Source organism: Anomaloglossus baeobatrachus, chromosome 11 (genome assembly GCF_048569485.1).
Source record: "Anomaloglossus baeobatrachus isolate aAnoBae1 chromosome 11, aAnoBae1.hap1, whole genome shotgun sequence".
Classification (NCBI taxonomy): Eukaryota; Metazoa; Chordata; class Amphibia; order Anura; family Aromobatidae; genus Anomaloglossus; species Anomaloglossus baeobatrachus.
The window spans coordinates 168,388,415-168,407,253 of record NC_134363.1 but is presented as its reverse complement, the minus strand read 5'-3'; the positions used below and the strand labels follow the sequence as shown (position 1 = coordinate 168,407,253).

At 47.5% G+C, this 18,839-nt stretch overlaps 1 protein-coding gene across 1 annotated transcript in view; it reads right to left on the bottom strand.

Moving 5' to 3' along the window:
• The window catches only part of LOC142257261 (nicotinamide N-methyltransferase-like), a 58,970-nt gene that overhangs the window by 25,616 nt on the left and 14,515 nt on the right, over window positions 1–18,839 (bottom strand). Inside the window, exons 2-3 of the mRNA XM_075329423.1 lie at window positions 11,523–11,729; window positions 5,252–5,459 (exon numbers count right to left, since the gene is read on the bottom strand). Coding sequence (XP_075185538.1) covers window positions 5,252–5,459; window positions 11,523–11,673 — 359 coding nt within the window. The 5' untranslated portion in view covers window positions 11,674–11,729. The remainder of the gene's footprint in view (window positions 1–5,251; window positions 5,460–11,522; window positions 11,730–18,839) is intronic.

Genomic DNA, 18,839 nt, shown 5'->3' with positions numbered 1-18,839 from the left:
AGGTCTGAAGTAGTAGCTCCCAGGTGGGGAGCGAGGCGTCTCTGAAAGGGCCGGGACAGGCCGTAGTGAGGAAGGGGCCAGAACAGGTAGCCGGAGCAGGGCGGTGGCCCCTCGGTACCTGGGTACCCGGATCACTACAGGGGAGTGATTCCCCGTTCCCGGCTGAGGAGAAAGAGGAAGAGAGAGAGTGGAGAGAAAGGCACTTGGCTGCAGGGAAGGAACAACAAGGGCTGCTGCACCGTGTGTGGGACTCTAACACCCCCGTACCGAAGGCTGCGGACACCGGCAATTCCTAGTTACCAGTGACTCCGTGTGACTTTCTTGTGAGTACACCCGTGCCCTCGGGCACCGCACTGCAGCACTGCGCCATGCTCCCTGCTTACCCCATCACCGGGCCCCGGGATCACCAACCCCTACCCACGGAGGGGCAACACAACACCTAGCTGCTCCGCTTCACCATCCCCGGGATCCCCGTATTGAGCAGCGGTGGTGCTACACATCACCACAACCGTGGGTGGCGTCACGGACAATATCCCAACACCCAAATACCCCTTTTACTGTGGAGCCTGGGATCACAGACCGGGTCACGCCACCGTGATACCCGCAGAAGTGACTCTGTGGCCCGGATCTGAGTACCCCCTGGTCCCCGGGCGAAACAGCTACACAGACGCTGTCGCTGTTTTCAGGACCTGTCACCTTAACTCTGACCCTGCCGGTTTGAGCCCTTAAAAGGACTGCTAGAAAGTGCTCTCCCTAAGCTGTCCAGCGCTGTGTATGCAGCGCATACAGCTGTATCGGCGATAGGACTCAGGAGGACGGAGCTGCGCCAGTGATGTCTGACACCAAAGACGCAGAAGAGATAATGGCGTCCTGGAGGAAAATGTCCGGTTTTATAATGCAGGGACATGTGACATGGACATCCTATCACACATGCCGTTGCTTCTCTGGCTAAAAGTCCACTTAGCTGTGTGTGTGTCTGGGATTGGCTGACATGCTGGCCCGCACCACTACACGCGCGCGCTTAGGGAAGGAAGACAAGGAAAAAAAAAAAAAAATGGCGATCGCCATTATAGAAACAGCAGTGATCTGAAGGCGCTGTTCACGCACACTATACACTGAAATTTCATAATAGTGTGATTCACAGAGTGACTTACACTATTACAGCAGAAACCAAGCTAGGATTTAGCTGTTTTTTTGCTGCTAGAACCGTTCTCGAACGTTTCTAGAACTATCGAGCTTTTGCAAAAAGCTTGAGTTCTAGTTCGATCTAGAACAGGCCCCAAAATCACTCGAGCCTCGAACTGGAGAACCTCGAACCACGAACCGCGCTCAACTCTATCTCCCGCACCTCAAGCTCACTATCAATATTCGAGCCTGTCACAGAAGAAGAAGAGACGCGTCTCCTCGCCTCTTTCCGCCCAACAACATGCACCAGTGACCCTCTTTCCTCACATCTCCTTCAGGCTCTCTCCCCAGGTGTCACTACCTATCTAACCAGAATATTTAACCTCTCTCTATCATCAGGTATCTTTCCTTCATCATTTAAACATGCCATCATAACCCCTCTACTTAAAAAACCTTCTCTCAATCAGAACTGTGCCGCTAACTATAGACCAGTCTCTAACCTTCCCTTTATCTCTAAGCTCCTGGAACACTTGGTCCACTCTCGGCTAATACACTATTTATCTGAAAACTCACTTCTTGTTCCCTCTCAATCTAGTTTCCGCTCTTTACACTCCACCGAAACGGCCCTCACCAAAGTCTCAAATGATCTATTAACTGCAAAATCTAAAGGCCACTATTACCTATTGTTTCTCTTGGATCTCTCAGCTGCTTTTGACACTGTGGATCACCAACTTCTCCTCACCATGCTCCGCTCTATTGGCCTCAAGGACACCGCTCTCGCCTGCTTCTCCTCCTATCTCTCCGACTACTCCTTCACTGTTTCCTTTGCTGGCTCTTACTCCGCTCCTCTCTCCCTCACCTTCGGGGTTCCTCAAGGCTCTGTCTTGGGCCCTCTCCTTTTCTCTCTATACACCGCCCCTATTGGACAAACCATTAGCAGATTCGGTTTCCAATACCATTTCTATGCTGATGACACCCAATTATATACATCATCTCCAATTATCACCCCTGCTTTGTTACAAAATACCAGAGATTGTCTATCTGCTGTCTCTCAAAGCATGTCCTCCCTCTATCTGAAACTGAATCTCTCCAAAACTGAGTTTCTTGTGTTTCCTCCCCCTACCAACCAACCTACACCCGACATCTCAATTACCTTTGATGATTTAATCATTATTCCCAAGCAGCATGCTCGCTTTCTTGGGGTCATATTTGACTCAGAACTCTCCTTCATTCCCCATATACAATCACTCACTCGCACATGTCGCCTACATCTCAAAAACATCTCCAGAATCCGACCATTTCTTACTTTCGAAACTGCTAAAACCCCTTACTGTCGCTCTCATTCATTCCCGCCTGGATTACTGCAACTCTTTACTGATCGGTCTCCCTCGGACCAAACTCTCCCCTCTCCAATCCATCTTGAATGCAGCAGCCAGGGTCATATTCCTGTCCAGCCACTTCACCGATGCCTCCACCTTGTGCCAGTCACTACACTGGCTACCAATCAGCTACAGAATACAATACAAACTCATATCCCTCACCCACAAAGCTCTCCACAGCTCTGCACCACCATCTCATCCCTCATCTCTGTCTATCATCCTACCCACCCCCTTCGTTCCGCAAATGATCTTAGACTAACCTCCTCCATAATACGAACCTCACACCTCCGTCTCCAAGACTTTTCTCGTGCCGCGCCAGTTTTCTGGAATGCACTACCCCAAACAATGCAACTAATATCCAGCCCCCAAGTTTTTAAGCGTACATTAAAAAGACATCTCTTCCGACAAGCTGATCATCATAACTTCCTAACCTAACTCTCCCCCGTCCCACCTTCTCAATGCTACTCATAACCTTCTCTCTCCTATTTCTGTCCTCACATCCTATATACAACCAATAGCACGTGAGGGCACCCAAAAGGCTACTGTCTAAAGACCAGATCATTCATCTTTATACGTAACCAATAAACTAGCATAACGATGGCCGGACAGATCTACAAGTGTGCTTCACCTTTTGTGTCCCCCTTTTTCCCCATAGATTGTAAGCTTTCAAGCAGGGCCCTCATTCCTACTGTAGCTGTTGAATTATGTACTATTTTGTTTTGTTTTTGTCTATACAACCCCCCACCGGATTGTAAAGTGCTGCAAAATATGTTGGCGCTATATAAATAAACTTTATTATTATTATTATTATATTATTATAATTATCATGATCCGATGTTCAAGTTCCTATTCCATTTGTGGATCCTCATGGAATTTCATCTTAACTTATATATCTTATTATTATGCATTGACATGTTCTTTGTTTTATGTGGGTTTGCTTAGTAATTCTTTCGGGACTTAACTACATGCACTGACCGTCTGTGTTTGCGGCCGTGCGCGTCCTCCGATCAGCTGACAGCCGAGTGGTAGTGTGTGACAGCGTCTGCTCTGGTGCGCATGCGCGGGATCTATGGTGACGCGTCCCATTTTCCTGCACATGCGCCGTCTGACGGCGGTACGTCTAGTCTCCCCCGCTTCTTGGCCTCGGCTTCCGGCACATGCACTGTTGCCAACCGCAATTAGAAATGATTTAAACCACCCATGTAGGCTCAATATAAAGAGCTAATAACACATATACGCTACATCCCCTAGAAAAAGCACCTAGCGAAACGGACGTTGGGGCCTCCACCCGCTACCACGGGTTCACTTAATATAGTCCCCAAGAGGTAATTGGCTCTTTTCTGTATGATATGTGTGTCACATATGCCTTGTGTCAGTATTGACCTACCTGGTTGACTTTCCTTGCTACTACTGTGTTTGTAATCTACTATATGGTCTGCTCTCCCTTGGTCATGTGTGGACTCACACATCATCCAGTTTTTTGGTGACAATTGTTTCTGCCTATGTTGGGATATATATCCTTTTTATATCTGTATTGAACACATGCAAATCGGCTTTAACAATTGTCCACACTGCCCCCTAGGGGGAACCTCTTACAATCCTTCTGATTTTTTGAGCCATTTGCCCTGGATTTTTCCATTTTTATATTTTAGGGTGAATTTAATCAGCATGGACCCTCATGAATTTTGGCATATTTTGACCAGATCCATGCTATTTTTTTTTACACATTAGTGTTGTCCGTGGTAGGGGTGTATTGCATATATGTACCATGTCTCAGTTTATTACTTGTATTTCCACTTCTCCTGTGATCCTTCCCTTTCATATTTTATATTGTGTTTTTTTTCTACCTCAATAAAATTTATACAATATTGGCATACTACCTGTGCTTTATCTTCCTTGTTCTCCTTTTTTAAAATGTGATTTTTGAAGTTGGCATTTTCCCGGGGAATACTATGCAGCTATCTCCCCGGTGTATATACTATGACATGGCCATGTATTTTTTGTTTATCATGTTTTTTTTACTGCAGCTCAGCATATTCAGATTGGCCCCTTAGTCTTAGGGCGGCTTTGCACGTTGCGACATCGCACGTGCGAGGTCAATGGGGTCAAATCGAAAGTGACGCACATCCGGCGTCGCAGTCGATATCGCAATGTGTAAAACCTTTTTGATTCGATGAACGAGCGCAAAAGCGTCGTTATCGTATCATCGCTGCAGCCTCCGACATTTCCATAATGCCGATGCAGCGACAGGTGCGATGTTGTTCCTCGCTCCTGCGGCAGCACACATCGCTGTGTGTGAAGCCGCAGGAGCGAGGATCATCACCTACCTGCCTCCCGGCTGCAATGAGAAGGACGGAGGTGGGCGGGATGTTTACATCCTGCTCATCTCCGCCCCTCCGCTTCAATTGGCCGCCTGCCGTGTGACGTCGCTGTGACGCCACACGACCCGCCCCCTTAGGAAGGAGGCGGGTCGCCGGCCAGAGGGACGTCGCACGGCAGGTATGTGCGTGTGAAGCTGCCGTAGCGATAATAATCGCTACGGCAGCTTTCACTAGATATCGCACGTGCGACGTTGGCGGGACTATCGCTGCAGCATCGGTAACACATTGTTACCGATGTCGCAACGTGCAAAGCCCGCCTTAGCACTAGCCCTGCCCCAAATAGTACACACGTTGTCAGTTTTAATATACTCACACAAATTTGGTGACATATAGAGAGTTACCGTAAAGTTTATTAAAACGTTTTACCTGTTTCCCTCCAGCTCGCATACATATTTGATAATGTCAGTCCAGTCGAAAGCATCTGGATCCTTCTTCAGCCATTTTTGGAATTCATCACGATTCTGCTCAAGTAAATCTGAGACGATGATTTCATCAAACACTTCACAAGCCGAAAGGAGGTGAGAAATGGAGGGTCCGGTGCCAAAATCAAGCAGTGTTCTCCCTCTTACTCCACCTTACAAAAAAATGTAAAATATCAGGGTAGGAAGGATTATTAGGATTTCCAAATTACAGCCAATTTTATACATAAGGGTAAGAGGCAATGTTCATCTGTGTTAAGCCCATTTTCCTGGCTTATTTACAAGTTGATTGTTTCTATTGTGCAGTTTGTTTTGTAAATGGGGCCAGTAATTTTATCCATTTCCCCTGTAGCTGATTTGTAAGGGGGAGTTGGTTCAGTTTGGGATGTGACGAAAGGTAGATGGTGAACTCTTGTGTTAGGGTGTAGTGGCCAAGTGTGGTAGTGTTAGGGTAAACTCTTACAAAGTTCCACAAGTTGCCTACTGCCTGATTCTAATTGGTGTGGATCGAGTGCATGCTTGAAAAATGAGATCAGACACACAGTCGGATATTCATTTTTCCTCGACCAAGGTTGGCCCAGAAACTGAGAGATTTATTCAAGAACATGCCTTTATAAAAACTAGGAAAAGGGGCATGGTCAGCCCTACAGTGGGCATGCTCGGATGTGTCCATTGGTCAGTGGGTTGAACAATGTGTTAGTCCATGAGCTGATTGGTGGGCATCATCATAGGCAGGTCTATGATGTCATTGGACGGATCCATGGTGCTGGTGATGAGAGGGACGTCATCTGGTGGATACATGCTGATGGGAGGGTCTATGATGTCATCGGGGGACATCTTAGTTATATTTGAAAACCTGGCTCATGTAAGGCAAATTAGAAAAAAGAAATGGAACTTCCTTGTAGGGATATCAAAAGAAATCTTCAGGTTCCAAAGCCGTACAATGTATTTAAACAAGGCACTTCCGAACTTGAAAGTGATGCAAGTTTATTTAATGTGCATGAAAAAAAACGTTTTCGGTCCACAATGGACCTTTCTCAGGTGCATATTAGTGGAGTAGACTGGAGGCATAGAATGGCGTGAGGCGCGGTATCCACCGCTGCATGGGGGGCCGACATGCAGCGGTGGATACCACGCCTCACGCCATCCTATGCCTCCAGTCCACTCCACTAATGTGCAACTGAGGAAGGTCCGTAGTGGACCGAATTTTTTTTTTTCATGCACATTAAATAAAATAATCTTGCATCACTTTCAAGTTCGGGAGTGACTTGTTTAATTACATGTAAGGCAAATTGACACATTTCCCACAATCCCTTGTCAAGAGGTTAATCAAGTATTTGATCTAATGGCTCTCCTCAACAGTAGAATGGTTCCCATCTCATAAAGGAAGTAAACAAGAGTACAGAGATTTCACTTCAAGCATCTTATAAGAAGGCAACGAGCTTAGTGGTCCACACTATTACATGAGGCAATGAGCTTTAAAGTTTCAATACTTTTACATGAGGCTATGGGCAGACTTATACAGACTGGTATTTGGGGCAGTAGGTTTACACTTGCTATATATACAGTGATCTGCTGATAGTCTCAGCAGCTCTCTATAGTGTATCTCCATCTCACTTCATGCCGCCATGATGTCTTCTTCATAGACCTCTTAAAGGGAACCTGTCAGGTACAATATGCACCCAAAACCACGAGCAGTTCTGGGTGCATATTTCTAATCCCTGCCTAACTGTCCTTGTATTTAGTAGCATAGATAAAGAGATCTTTAGAAAAAGTATTTTTAAAGATCTTTTATCATATGCTAATGATGCCAGCGACTAGTCGCACGGGCGTTACTTCCTTCGACTAGTCCTCCCTCTTAGCATGGTAGCACACCCACAGGGGTCTGTAAGAAGAACGAGGGCGAGTAAAGCGATAATTGTCTTGCCATTTATAGACCTTATTATTGGCGGAATCTTCCGCGTCTCTTTGAAATTTAATCCGTTTTTTATTTTGAGTATCTCTACGGTGCTGCTCCAAGTTTGCTTGAATCTTTGCTTTAAAGGAATTGAATTCTTCTAAGGTGGTAAAGGTAGGTAAATAGCAATGTGAATAATCAATAAATAACGCCTTAAAAATACCTGTTAATAATGAACCATTAAAAAAGTTCAATGAGGACCCTGAGATAAAACAGACAAGGACAAAAAAGTAAGTGACCTAAAGTAATTGATCACTGCTTGGGTACAAGATCTGTTTGTCACCATACAAATATATGGCCCTATAAAATATAAGGGACCACCTGCTGTCTATTATGAACAGCTATAATAGAAGGTAATAAGAAGGGAATGGTCTAACCCAGTCCGCCGTAATACCCCCTCTTTTTTGTAAGTGTACCAATGCTGGATGGTATGGTTCAGTCAAAATCGGATAACCTGGTCCTCTTCCTTGTGACTCAGGATCCACACCGCCATACCACAATAAAACGCACTGTCTCCCAACGCGTTTCCAAATTCATCAGGGGAGATATATAGTTAGTGATTATGGTCAAACATGACCCCTATGTGTGACGTCCTGGGCAAGCCAGGGGTCACAGGTCATTGCACCACCACACCCTACACCCCAGTTAGGAACACCCAAGGCTACCAAAATCCTTGTTGCCTTCCTCCAGGGGCTGATGTTCACACCAGGGGGTGGGCCAGGTGGTTGGCTCCGCCCACCGAGGAGTACACAGCCCTGGAGGCAGGAGGAACCAGGCAGTCAAGTGAGGGAAGTGGAGGAGTGAAGTTCAAGTTACAGTTGAAAGTAGAAGTGAAGTAGTAGTGAGCTAAAGAGAGAAGCTGAAGTGACAGTAGTAAAGCCTGAAGTTGGTCCAGCTGTGTGCCAGGACAGTGACAGCAAGGTCAGCAGACGGCGGTGATAGTCTGGAGGGGGACTGCTCGGAGGTTGCTGGAAGGACCGCGGACGGGTAGTGGCCCGGCGGTCTGGAGCAGTATACGAAGAACAGTCAGCACCAGGGCAGGGGCCTTTCGGATCCCGGCAAGGCTAGGAGTCGCCATAATTTGCCAAATCCGTCAGTGAAGGGGACGTCTGTCTCCAAACAACCAAGTCCCGATTGAAGGCAACAGTCCGACCGTTACAGAAAGACACCGCCACCGCCAGGGCACCAGTTTCTCAGGGCCAGCGCCTGCGGGCAAAGTAGGGCTCCTCCGGCCCATATCCAAGCCGGGGAGCGGGTTACCAGTGGGAACCCATCGCTACCAATACAGAAACATTAAGTGCAGGAAAAGGGACATCACCGTCACCTACTGGGGAAAGCAAGTGCAGCCGTCCGTGGGAACCGTCTTTCCAGCCGTGTGTTTTACCGAAAACTGTGTCAACGTCTCAGGCTGAGTGAGTACCACAGTGCCGCAAGGCACAGCGCTGCCCCCGCATCCCTGCACCCCACCAAGCCCTGCATCACCCACCTCATCACTGGGCCCCGGGATAACCAACTCCTACCCACGGAGGGGCAACACAACAACTGGCTGCTCCATACCATCCTTCCCGGGATCCCCATACAGAGCAGCGGTGGTGTCACCACAACCGTGGGTGGCGTCACGGACAATAACCAATCCCCACACCCAAAATCCCCTTTCACTCACGGGCGAGGAGCGCCGCTAGAGCCCCCGGGATCCGGCCCATCGCTCGAGCCACCGAGCAGCAGCAGGCCGCAGCAGCCGAGTCAGCCGGACCCGAGCAGCAGTAGGGAGTGCGCGGCGTCCCCTCCTCCGCCCGCAACATATGTATGGCACATACCTTAAAGACCGCAGGTATATCCTGGGCAAAGCTTTGCCTGAGGTCTTGAAGGTATGTGCCATACATATGGGTCATGTTTGACTATAATCACTAACTATATATCTCCCCTGATGAATTTGGAAACGCGTTGGGAGACAGTGCGTTTTATTGTGGTATGGCGGTGTGGATCCTGAGTCACAAGGAAGAGGACCAGGTTATCCGATTTTGACTGAACCATACCATCCAGCATTGGTACACTTACAAAAAAGAGGGGGTATTACGGCGGACTGGGTAAGACCATTCCCTTCTTATTACCTTCTATTATAGCTGTTCATAATAGACAGCAGGTGGTCCCTTATATTTTATAGGGCCATATATTTGTATGGTGACAAACAGATCTTGCACCCAAGGGGTGATCAAATACTTTAGGTCACTTACTTTTTTTGACTTTTTTATGTACAGTTGTCCTTGTCTGTTTTATCTCAGGGTCCTCATTGACCTTTTTTAGCGGTTCATTATTAAAAGGTATTTTTTAAGGCGTTATATATTGATTATTCACATTGCTATTTACCTATCTACTAAGTGAATACCGTCCAGTAGCTATTTCAATAAGTTGGTAAAGGTAGTCTCTAATTGTTTCTCAATATTGGTGATGCAAGTGGTAGTTTCAGCAATATTTTTTTGTAAAAATTCACTGGTCAATGTCATTAAATCCAGAGAACACTTATTTAAGATGTATTCAAATTTTTTGCAAAATTCACTGTTGTTGTTAAAGATGGTAGGGGGAAAGGGAACACGTAGACCTCATGGAATACGCTGTAATCTAAGGTACTCAGACAAAGTGGCGCAATGCAATTCACTGTTAATAAGATGACGTGATTCCTTTTCTAAATCCCTATTCATAGCTTCCTGGTGGGGGTGGGAGGGGGGGACTGTAGGATGTTCGTAATATGCTTGTTCTTTATCTTTTGCCCACTTATTTCAGTGTGTACACCATTGGGTCTTCACATTGTTTGTATTTAAATTGGACATTTCTGTGTATGTTCATTTTTCTTATTATTTGTTCATATCTCTATACCAGTTACTATTGATGAAGGTCAATATTGTGACCGAAACGTCTGATGACTGAACTTTTGGCTGTTGTTAATAAAAATCATCGTTTTGCATCATTTTGGAGTGCCTAGCGTAATTATATTGTTCTACGGAGTTGGATCCTACTAGAGCACCCATTCCTTACCAGAAGTGCTGTGTCCACTTACATTTAAGATGGTGAATGTCATGATTCATGCATGGCTTTGCTGTCCCTGAGCCGGTGCATGTATCCTGCCTCCTGTGTTTAGATAACTTGGGCGGGGCCTGTTCGTTCTAGCCTTGTTCCGGGGGTTGTGCCACCATATCTTGGTGCTCCAGGACGCCGCCAATAATATTTCCGGCTTTGCTGCATACACTGTTCCTAAGAGAAGTTCTCTGTCTCTTGTCCTGCTACCCTGTACTGTTCGTCTTGACCTCCATCCCTCCTGCCCGACCTGACCTGACCTCCGTTTCCCCGGCTTGTCCTGACCTCCGTCCCTCCTGCCCTCCGTCCCTCCTTCCCGACCTTACCTCCACTCCTCCTTGTCCTCTGGACTCCGGTCTTGTTCCGCCCTCCCCCTCCGCCATCCACGCCCTCCCCTATGCTTACTTGCTTTCCCGGTATCCGACCTCAGCTCTGTTCTTTGACTTTGGCTTGTTTTAACCTTGGTACAGACGTGACATCCTGGCTTAGACCCTGACTGATCGATTATCCCTGCTTTTGTGTTAGCGACCTCTTGTGGGCTTCTGTCTTACTGCACTCAGGAGTTCTCTTTCTACCTTAGTCCCAATGTCCCCTAGTGGTTGCTTGACAGTTACAATTTCAAACTCATCATGAGATTTATGGATAAATCAGATTGTTGCACTGTAAAGATGTGATGGTGCGGTATAGCAGAGCATTTACACGTAGGAGAAGTTCTCTTGTATCTTACCTGTTCTGTTACAAGGTGCAACCCTCACATTTCAATCTTCTGTACTAAGATGCCTAACTACGCACATTGCCCTACTGTATGAAGATAGCTTCATAGTTACTTAGGTTGAAAAAAGACCTAGGTCCAAGATGTTGTCTGCATGCTCAGGTCTGATTGTCCAAAGTGCCTGTTCTCATCCCCTTCTCAGTTTATTGACATGTCATCCAGCTCTACTTATCTTGGCTGCTCCATGTGCTGTCTTTCCTATCAAGTTCCACTGCATAATCATCTCTGTTCCGTGCTACTCACCCTGACCTATAGTTTAGCAGCTCCACCTCACAATATGTGAGCCAAAACATAAGCAAACAGGATTTTTACTTGAAAATGAAAATGTACTACAGTAAACTAGTCATACGAGTAATAATGACATTATACATCAGAAAATTGAACATTTTGAATTCCAAAAATTAATGAATTTCTCACCTTTAGTGAAAGTTTCATGCAGATTTTTTAAAATAAATACTGCAAATTCTCTATAAAGGATCCCATCCCGTGTCCCATAAAACTTCTGTAAGTACACTTTGGAGTTAAAATCTTTAATGAACTTTTGTTGGGAGGTAACGTAGGTGTCCATGACGTTCTATCCTCAGGACTATCCTCAGATTATCTGATAGATGCTTCTGTAATGACCTGTATCGCAAACAAATAGTAAATATTGTAGCCATAAAATACCTTAATCATAAACGACCTAAAGGGGTTAAAGTTAATTTTAAAGTTTATTTTAATCAATAGATCTTGGAATAATAATAATTTTCACAATTGGATGTGTTTAAGAAAAATGTTCCTGTGCTGAGATAATCTTATATATGTGTCCCTGCTATGTACTGTGTAATTGCTGTGTCTGACCGTATAGGGACATGGTATGATCATATCACATCTCCTGGGCCGGGGAGGAAGGAAAAAAGTATATAGATATTACAGCATGGGATCTCAAATTATTCTTTTGTTGTACCAAGTTCTCTTGCAACGGAACCGTCAAGGCACCGGGACAGGGCAGTGGCTCGCCGGTACCCAATCGGGAAGTCAAACCAAAACCGGAGCACCAAGGAAGGGTACTCAGACCCCGTACAAGGCCCAAAAGCACTGGACCAAGTCAAATTAACTGATTGCGGCCTGGACTATAGGTCCATTCCCACCCAAAGTCCCGAAAGAAGGCAACAGCCCACCGAGAGGGATAGGAAGCCACCGCCCAGGCACCAAGATCCCACGGGCCAGCGCCTGCGGGCAAAAGGGCTCCTTCGGCATCTACAAGTCGGGGAGCGGACAACCGGTGTTCAGGCATAGTAGTCACACAGCCTACAGAGGTTCAGGAGAAAGACGGACACTATCAATCCGAGTAGGGGGAACAACGCAGCCGGCTGCGGGCACCGACCACCATCCCGTTTTTGGTTTACCAGTGACTCCAGTGTGTTTCCTCAGAGTGAGTACACCAGTGCCCTCAGGCACCGTGCCGCGCTACGCCGACCTGCCCTGCACCTCTCTGGCAGCTTCATCACCCCAGCGGGCCCCGGGACCCCACATCCCCTACCCACGGAGGGGGTTCAACACCTAGCTGCGCCACGACACCGCACCCAGGAGCCCCCATTATCACCAACAGCGGTGGTGCCAATAATCACCACAACCCGTGGGTGGCGTCACGAACAATCTCTATCGCGGCCCCAGCTGCGCATCCACCCAATCACCAAAACCACCCTTTCACAGAGCGACGTGACCCCCGGTCCAGAGGCGCTAGAGCCACCGACACACACCCGAGCTTGGATCCGAGCGGATCGGCAGCAGCCGAGCGTGGGGCGGTACACATCGACTCTTCTGGCATCACGAACAGGATCGACCCAGTCCACTTACCCGTGGAAGTGCGCCTTGAAGTTGCCGTCAGCGGCGTCCTGCTGAGGGGTTGGGGAGGTCGCCATCTTTGGCGCGAAGTTTCCCGCCTCAGCCTCCTGCCGGCACCGTGGGATCTGTAATACCTGTAGTGCAACCAGCTATTGCGCACTGGACGACTGGACTTATTATAGGCTATTGACGTCACGCTTTGGTTGCTGGTATCCCTGGACATTTAAGAAAGGAACCTCGGATCAGACATTCCCCTGATGAACCCCTAAGAGAAAAATATAGGGGGGAAACGCGTCGGGATATGCTACGGGATGGTCCCAGCAGATAAGTCATCCCTGCTGGGATTCTCTAATTTACATCTATCTGAGATTCATATCATGTGTATGGGATATGCTACTGGATGGTCCCAGCAGATAAGTCATCCCTGCTGGGATTCTCTAATTTACATCTATCTGAGATTCATATCATGTGTATAACTATGCTGGAACATATTTGTGTACGTCTGAGTAATGACTTGTGACTAACTGCACTATTTATTCCCCTTGGTGGTGGGTCTCCCGGTTGTAACTGACGAGCTGCAGGGAGAAAACAGGGAGAGACGACGAGGAGCGGGGGGTACCCAATAATTTATGGTGCACCTCCGTTGGTAGGTAGGTGAAAGGGAGGGATAGAAAGTTCGTCCCTAATCCCCCTAGAATTTATTGAAAAACTACCTGACTTAGAAGTACAACTACTAAAGTTGTTCCTACCTTGAGAATAGTAAACAATTAACACTATCTTCACTAATCGTGTCTATCACCTCTTTACACCCACCACATCTGACCAGTCTATATAGTGACTATGTAAAAGCAACTTGGTTTTTATGATTATAGATTTTAATATTGAATACTAATAAAGACAATTTTTAGGAGTTTTTCTTTTGTTTTTTTGTTTGTAAATGTTTCCCGTTTTCTACTTTTTACAGTTTAAAAAGCAAAGAAAAATAAACCCGGTGTTGATGGCCTGGCAGCCCGCGGACGGTCTGCATTAAACCAAGGGGGAATGTGACGCCCTGGACTAGCCAGGGGGTCACAGATAGGCCCTTACACTACACCTGTCCCCCAAAAAGGTACCATCAATCACCCAAAAACCCTGAGTCACCCCCATCAGTACCAGACGTCCACACCCGGGGGCGGAGTCAGGCAGTTGGCCACACCCACCAAGGAGGATTGATAGTCAGGGGCGGGGAAAACCAGACAGTATAGTTGAGTACAGGACAGTTCAGTTTAAGTTTGGAGTTGGAGTAGAGCAGTACAGCAGAAGTCTGTCAGGGCCTAGGTTGGAGCCTAGGGACCCTGTGGCCAGGAGACAGGTGGTGGTGGCCGTCTGCAGGAGGCCGGGAGTAGAACCGGCGGAACCGTCAAGGCACCGGGATAGGGTAGTGGCCCGCCGGTACTGAATCGGGGAGTCAAACCAAAACCGGAGCACCAGGGAAGGGTACTCAGACCCTGTACAAGGCCCAGAAGCAACTGGACCAAGTCAAATTAACTGATTGCGGCCTGGACTATAGGTCTATTCCCACCCAAAGTCCCGAAAGAAGGCAACAGCCCACTGAGGGGGATAGGAAGCCACCGCCCAGGCACCAAGATCCCACGGGCCAGCGCCTGCGGGCAAAAAGGCTCCTCCAGCATCTACAAGTCGGGGAGTGGACTACCGGTGTCCAGGCATAGTAGTCACACAGCTTACAGAGGTGCAGGAGAAAGACGGACACTATCAACCCGAGTGGGGGGAACAACGCAGCCGGCTGCGGGCACCGACCACCATCCCGTTTTTGGTTTACCAGTGACTCCAGTGTGTTTCCTCAGAGTGAGTACACCAGCACCCTCAGGCACCGTGCCGCGCTACGCCGACCTGCCCTGCACCCCTCTGGCAGCTTCATCACCCCAGCGGGCCCCGGGACCCCACATCCCCTACCCTCGAAGGGGGTTCAACACCTAGCTGCACCACGACACCGCACCCGGGAGCCCCCACCATCACCAGCAGCGGTGGTGCCAATAATAACCACAACCCGTGGGTGGCATCACGAACAATCTCTATCGCGGCCCCGGCCGCGCACCCACCCAATCACCAAAACCACCCCTTCACAGAGCGACGTGACCCCCCGGGCCGGAGGCGCTCGAGCCACCGACACACACCCGAGCCCGGATCCGAGGGGCTCGGCAGCAGCAGCCGAGCGCGGGGCGGTACACATCACCGAGGGGGTCCCGGCGCTTTCCTCGTGACAAAGGCAGGGTGCTGATCCACCAGCAGCATATGAATGTTCTGCATCTTCCAAGGATCCCTGGCCGGCAGCATCCATGGTGACAGAGGCAGAGTGTGTGACATCACACAAGCAAGGTTCAGCAACCAGCAGGGTCTGTACTACAGTCATGGCCAAAAGTTTTGAGAATGACACCAAAATTATATTTTCACATGATCTGTTGCCCTCTGGTTTTTAATTGTGTTTGTCTGATGTTTACATCACATACAGAAATATAATTGCAATCATATTATGAGACCAAAAGGTTCTATTGACAGTTAGAATGAGTTAATGCAGCAAGTCAATATTTGCAGTGTTGACCCTTCTTCTTCAGGACCTCTGCAATTCTCCCTGGCATGCTCTCAATCAACTTCTGGACCAAATCCTGACTGATAGCTGTCCATTCTTGCATAAGTAATGCTTGCATTTTGCCAGAATTTGTTGGTTTTTGTTTGTCCACCCGTCTCTTGATGATTGCCCACAAGTTCTCAATGGGATTAAGATCTGGGGAGTTTCCAGGCCATGGAGCCAAAATCTCTATGTTTTGTTCCATGAGCCATTTAGTGATCACCTTTGCTTTATGGCAAGGTGCTCCATCATGCTGGAAAAGGCATTGTTGGGCGCCAAACTGCTCTTGGACAGTTGGGAGAAGTTGCTCTTGGAGGACATTCTGGTACCATTCTTTATTCATGGCTGTGTTTTTAGGCAAGACTGTGAGTGGTGCGATTCCCTTGGCTGAGAAGCAACCCCACACATGAATGGTTTCCGGATGCTTAACAGTTGGCATGAGACAAGACTGGTGGTAGCGCTCACCTCTTCTTCTCCTAATAAGCTGTTTTCCAGATGTCCCAAACAAGCGAAAAGGGGATTCATCTGAGAAAATGACTTTACCCCAGTCCTCAGCAGTCCACTCCCTGTACCTTTTGCAGAATATCAGTCGGCCCCTGATGTTTTTTCTGAATAGAAGTGACTTCTTTGCTGCCCTCCTTGAAACCAGGCCTTGCTCAAAGAGTCTCCGCCTCACAGTGCGTGCAGAAGCACTCACACCAGCCTGCTGCCATTGCTGAGCTAGCTCAGCACTGCTGGTAGTCCGATCCCGCAGCTGAAACAGTTTTAAGATACGGTCCTGGCGTTTGCTGGTCCTTCGTGGGCGCCCTAGAGCCTTTTTGGCAACAATGGAAGCTCTCTCCTTAAAGTTCTTGATGATGCGATAGATTGTTGACTGAGGTGCAATCTTTGTAGCTGTGATACTCTTCCCTGTTAGGCCAGTTTTGTGCAGAGCAATGATGGCTGCACGTGTTTCTTTAGAGATAACCATGGTTAACTGAAGAGAAACAATGATACCAAGCACCAGCCTCCTTTTAAAGTGTCCAGTGTTGTCATTCTTAATTAATCATGACTGATTGATCGCCAGCCCAGTCCTCATCAACACCCACACCTGTGTTAATGGAACAATCACTAAAACAATGTTAGCTGCTCCTTTTAAGGCAGGAATGCAATGATGTTGAAATGTGTTTTGGGGGTTGAAGTTCATTTTCTTAGCCAATATTGACTTTGCAAGTAGTTGCTGTTAAGCCGATCACTCTTTATGACATTCTGGAGTATATGCAAATTGCCATTAGAAAAACTTAAGCTGTAGACTTTGTAAAAATTAATATTTGTAGCATTCTCAAAGCTTTTGGCCATGACTGTACTGTAAGAGGTGGCTGTTAGAGATGAGCAAACCAGATATTCGGTGTTCGTACCAACACAGAATATACAAAAAAAAAACAACACAGAGTTCAGGTTCGGATTTCAGGTACTTTACGTACGAACATCACTCGCCGTGCTCGGGTACGCCCAGTGCTTGCACTGTTTGATCAGCTCGCACTGGGGATAACAACAGTGTGATCGGATGTGGTGTGCACCAAACGAAAAAAAAAAAAAACGGAAAAACACCGCTCACCCGTGCCCAGAAGTGATCTGCTTATGACTGGCTGCATGTGGGCGGAGACCCGAACTGCGCAATCAGGGACTTTGATTGGGGTTCAGGTAAAGTCCGAGGTCCAAATCGAATTTTATGTAAAGTCTGGCTGAACCTGCTGAACCGAACTTCCACTGGTCCGCTCATCTCTGGTTGTCGTGTCTTCCTTCACTACTTACGCGTTTCGGAACTTCTGGGTTCCTGCATCAGAGGTGGCTGTGCTTACGCTGTCAGACACAGCCATAAACACACACGAGTACTGCCGGATTTTTTATCTCCTTCAATTTCTGCAGTTTGCATTATGCATTGGAATATGGTTTAAATAAAAGTGCTGAATAGACATGCAGGTGGAAAACATGATTGATCTGGACATCTATCTACAAGTATCACTTATTTGATTAAAAATAACTTAAAATTAATTGTTTATTGAGAATTGTATAAACTCAAGTGTACGCATTTAGGGTTTGTTCACACATTGCGTTTTTGCCACGTAAATGTCCCAGTAAAGTGGATGAGATTTCTGAAATTTTATATGCATCATGCTTTTGCTTTCCTTGCAGATTTCAAGGACATTTTGTAGTAAAGGCTCATGTATAGGACAAGTGAAATTTTAACACAGGTTATTTGTTTGGAGAGCGCAATTGTCAAGACCCAGAATGTGGAAAAAAAGGAGTCAAGAGCCATAATCCAAAGTCATAGCCAGAAAAAAGACTGGACATGACTGTCATGGGCTACAAGTGTCGCCTTCCTTGTGTCAGGCCACTCATGACCAATAGACAACGCCAGAAGCGGCTTACCTGGGCCAAGGAGAAAAAGAACTGGACTGTTCTCAGTGGTCCAAGGTGTTGTTTTCAAATTAAAGAAAATTTTGCATTTCATTTGGAAATCGCAGTCCCAGAGTCTGGAGGAAGAGTGGAGGCCACAATCCAAGCTGCTGAGGTCTGGTGTGAAGTCTCCACAATCAGTGATGGTTTGGGGAGCCATGTCATCTGCTGGTGTAGCTCCACTGTGTTGTATCAAGACCAAAGTCAGCATAGCCGTCTACCAGGAACATTTAGAGCACTTCATGCTTCTCTCTGCCGACAAGCTTTTTGGAAATGGAAATTTGGACTTGGCTGCTGTCCACACTGCCAAATGTACCAATACCTGGTTTACTAACCACAGTATCACTGTGCTTGATTGGCCAGCAAACGCTCCAGACCTAAACTTCATAGAGAATTGTGACGCCCTGGGCAAGCCAGGGGTCACAGGTCATCACACCACCACACCCTACACCCCAGCTAGGCACACCAGCTAACCCAAAAATCCTTGTTGCCTTCCTCCAGAGGCTGATGTTCACACCATGGGGTGGGCCAGGCGGTTGGCTCCGCCCACCGAGGAGTTCACAGCTCTGGAGGTGGGAAAACCAAGCAGTTTAGCTCAGGGAGAGCTTGAGTAAACAGTGAAGTTGAGTTAAGGAAGTGAAAGTAGAAGGGAGTGAAGTGGTAGAGGAGCAAAGGAGAAAACTGGAGTAAAGGAGTAAAAGTGACAGTAAGAAAGCCTGAAGCTGGTCCGGGTGTGTGCCCCGGACTGAGACAGCAAGGTCAGCAGACAGCGGTGATTGTCCGCAGGGGTGACTGCTCGGGAGTTCCTGGAAGGACCGCGGACGGGTGGTGACCCGGCGGTC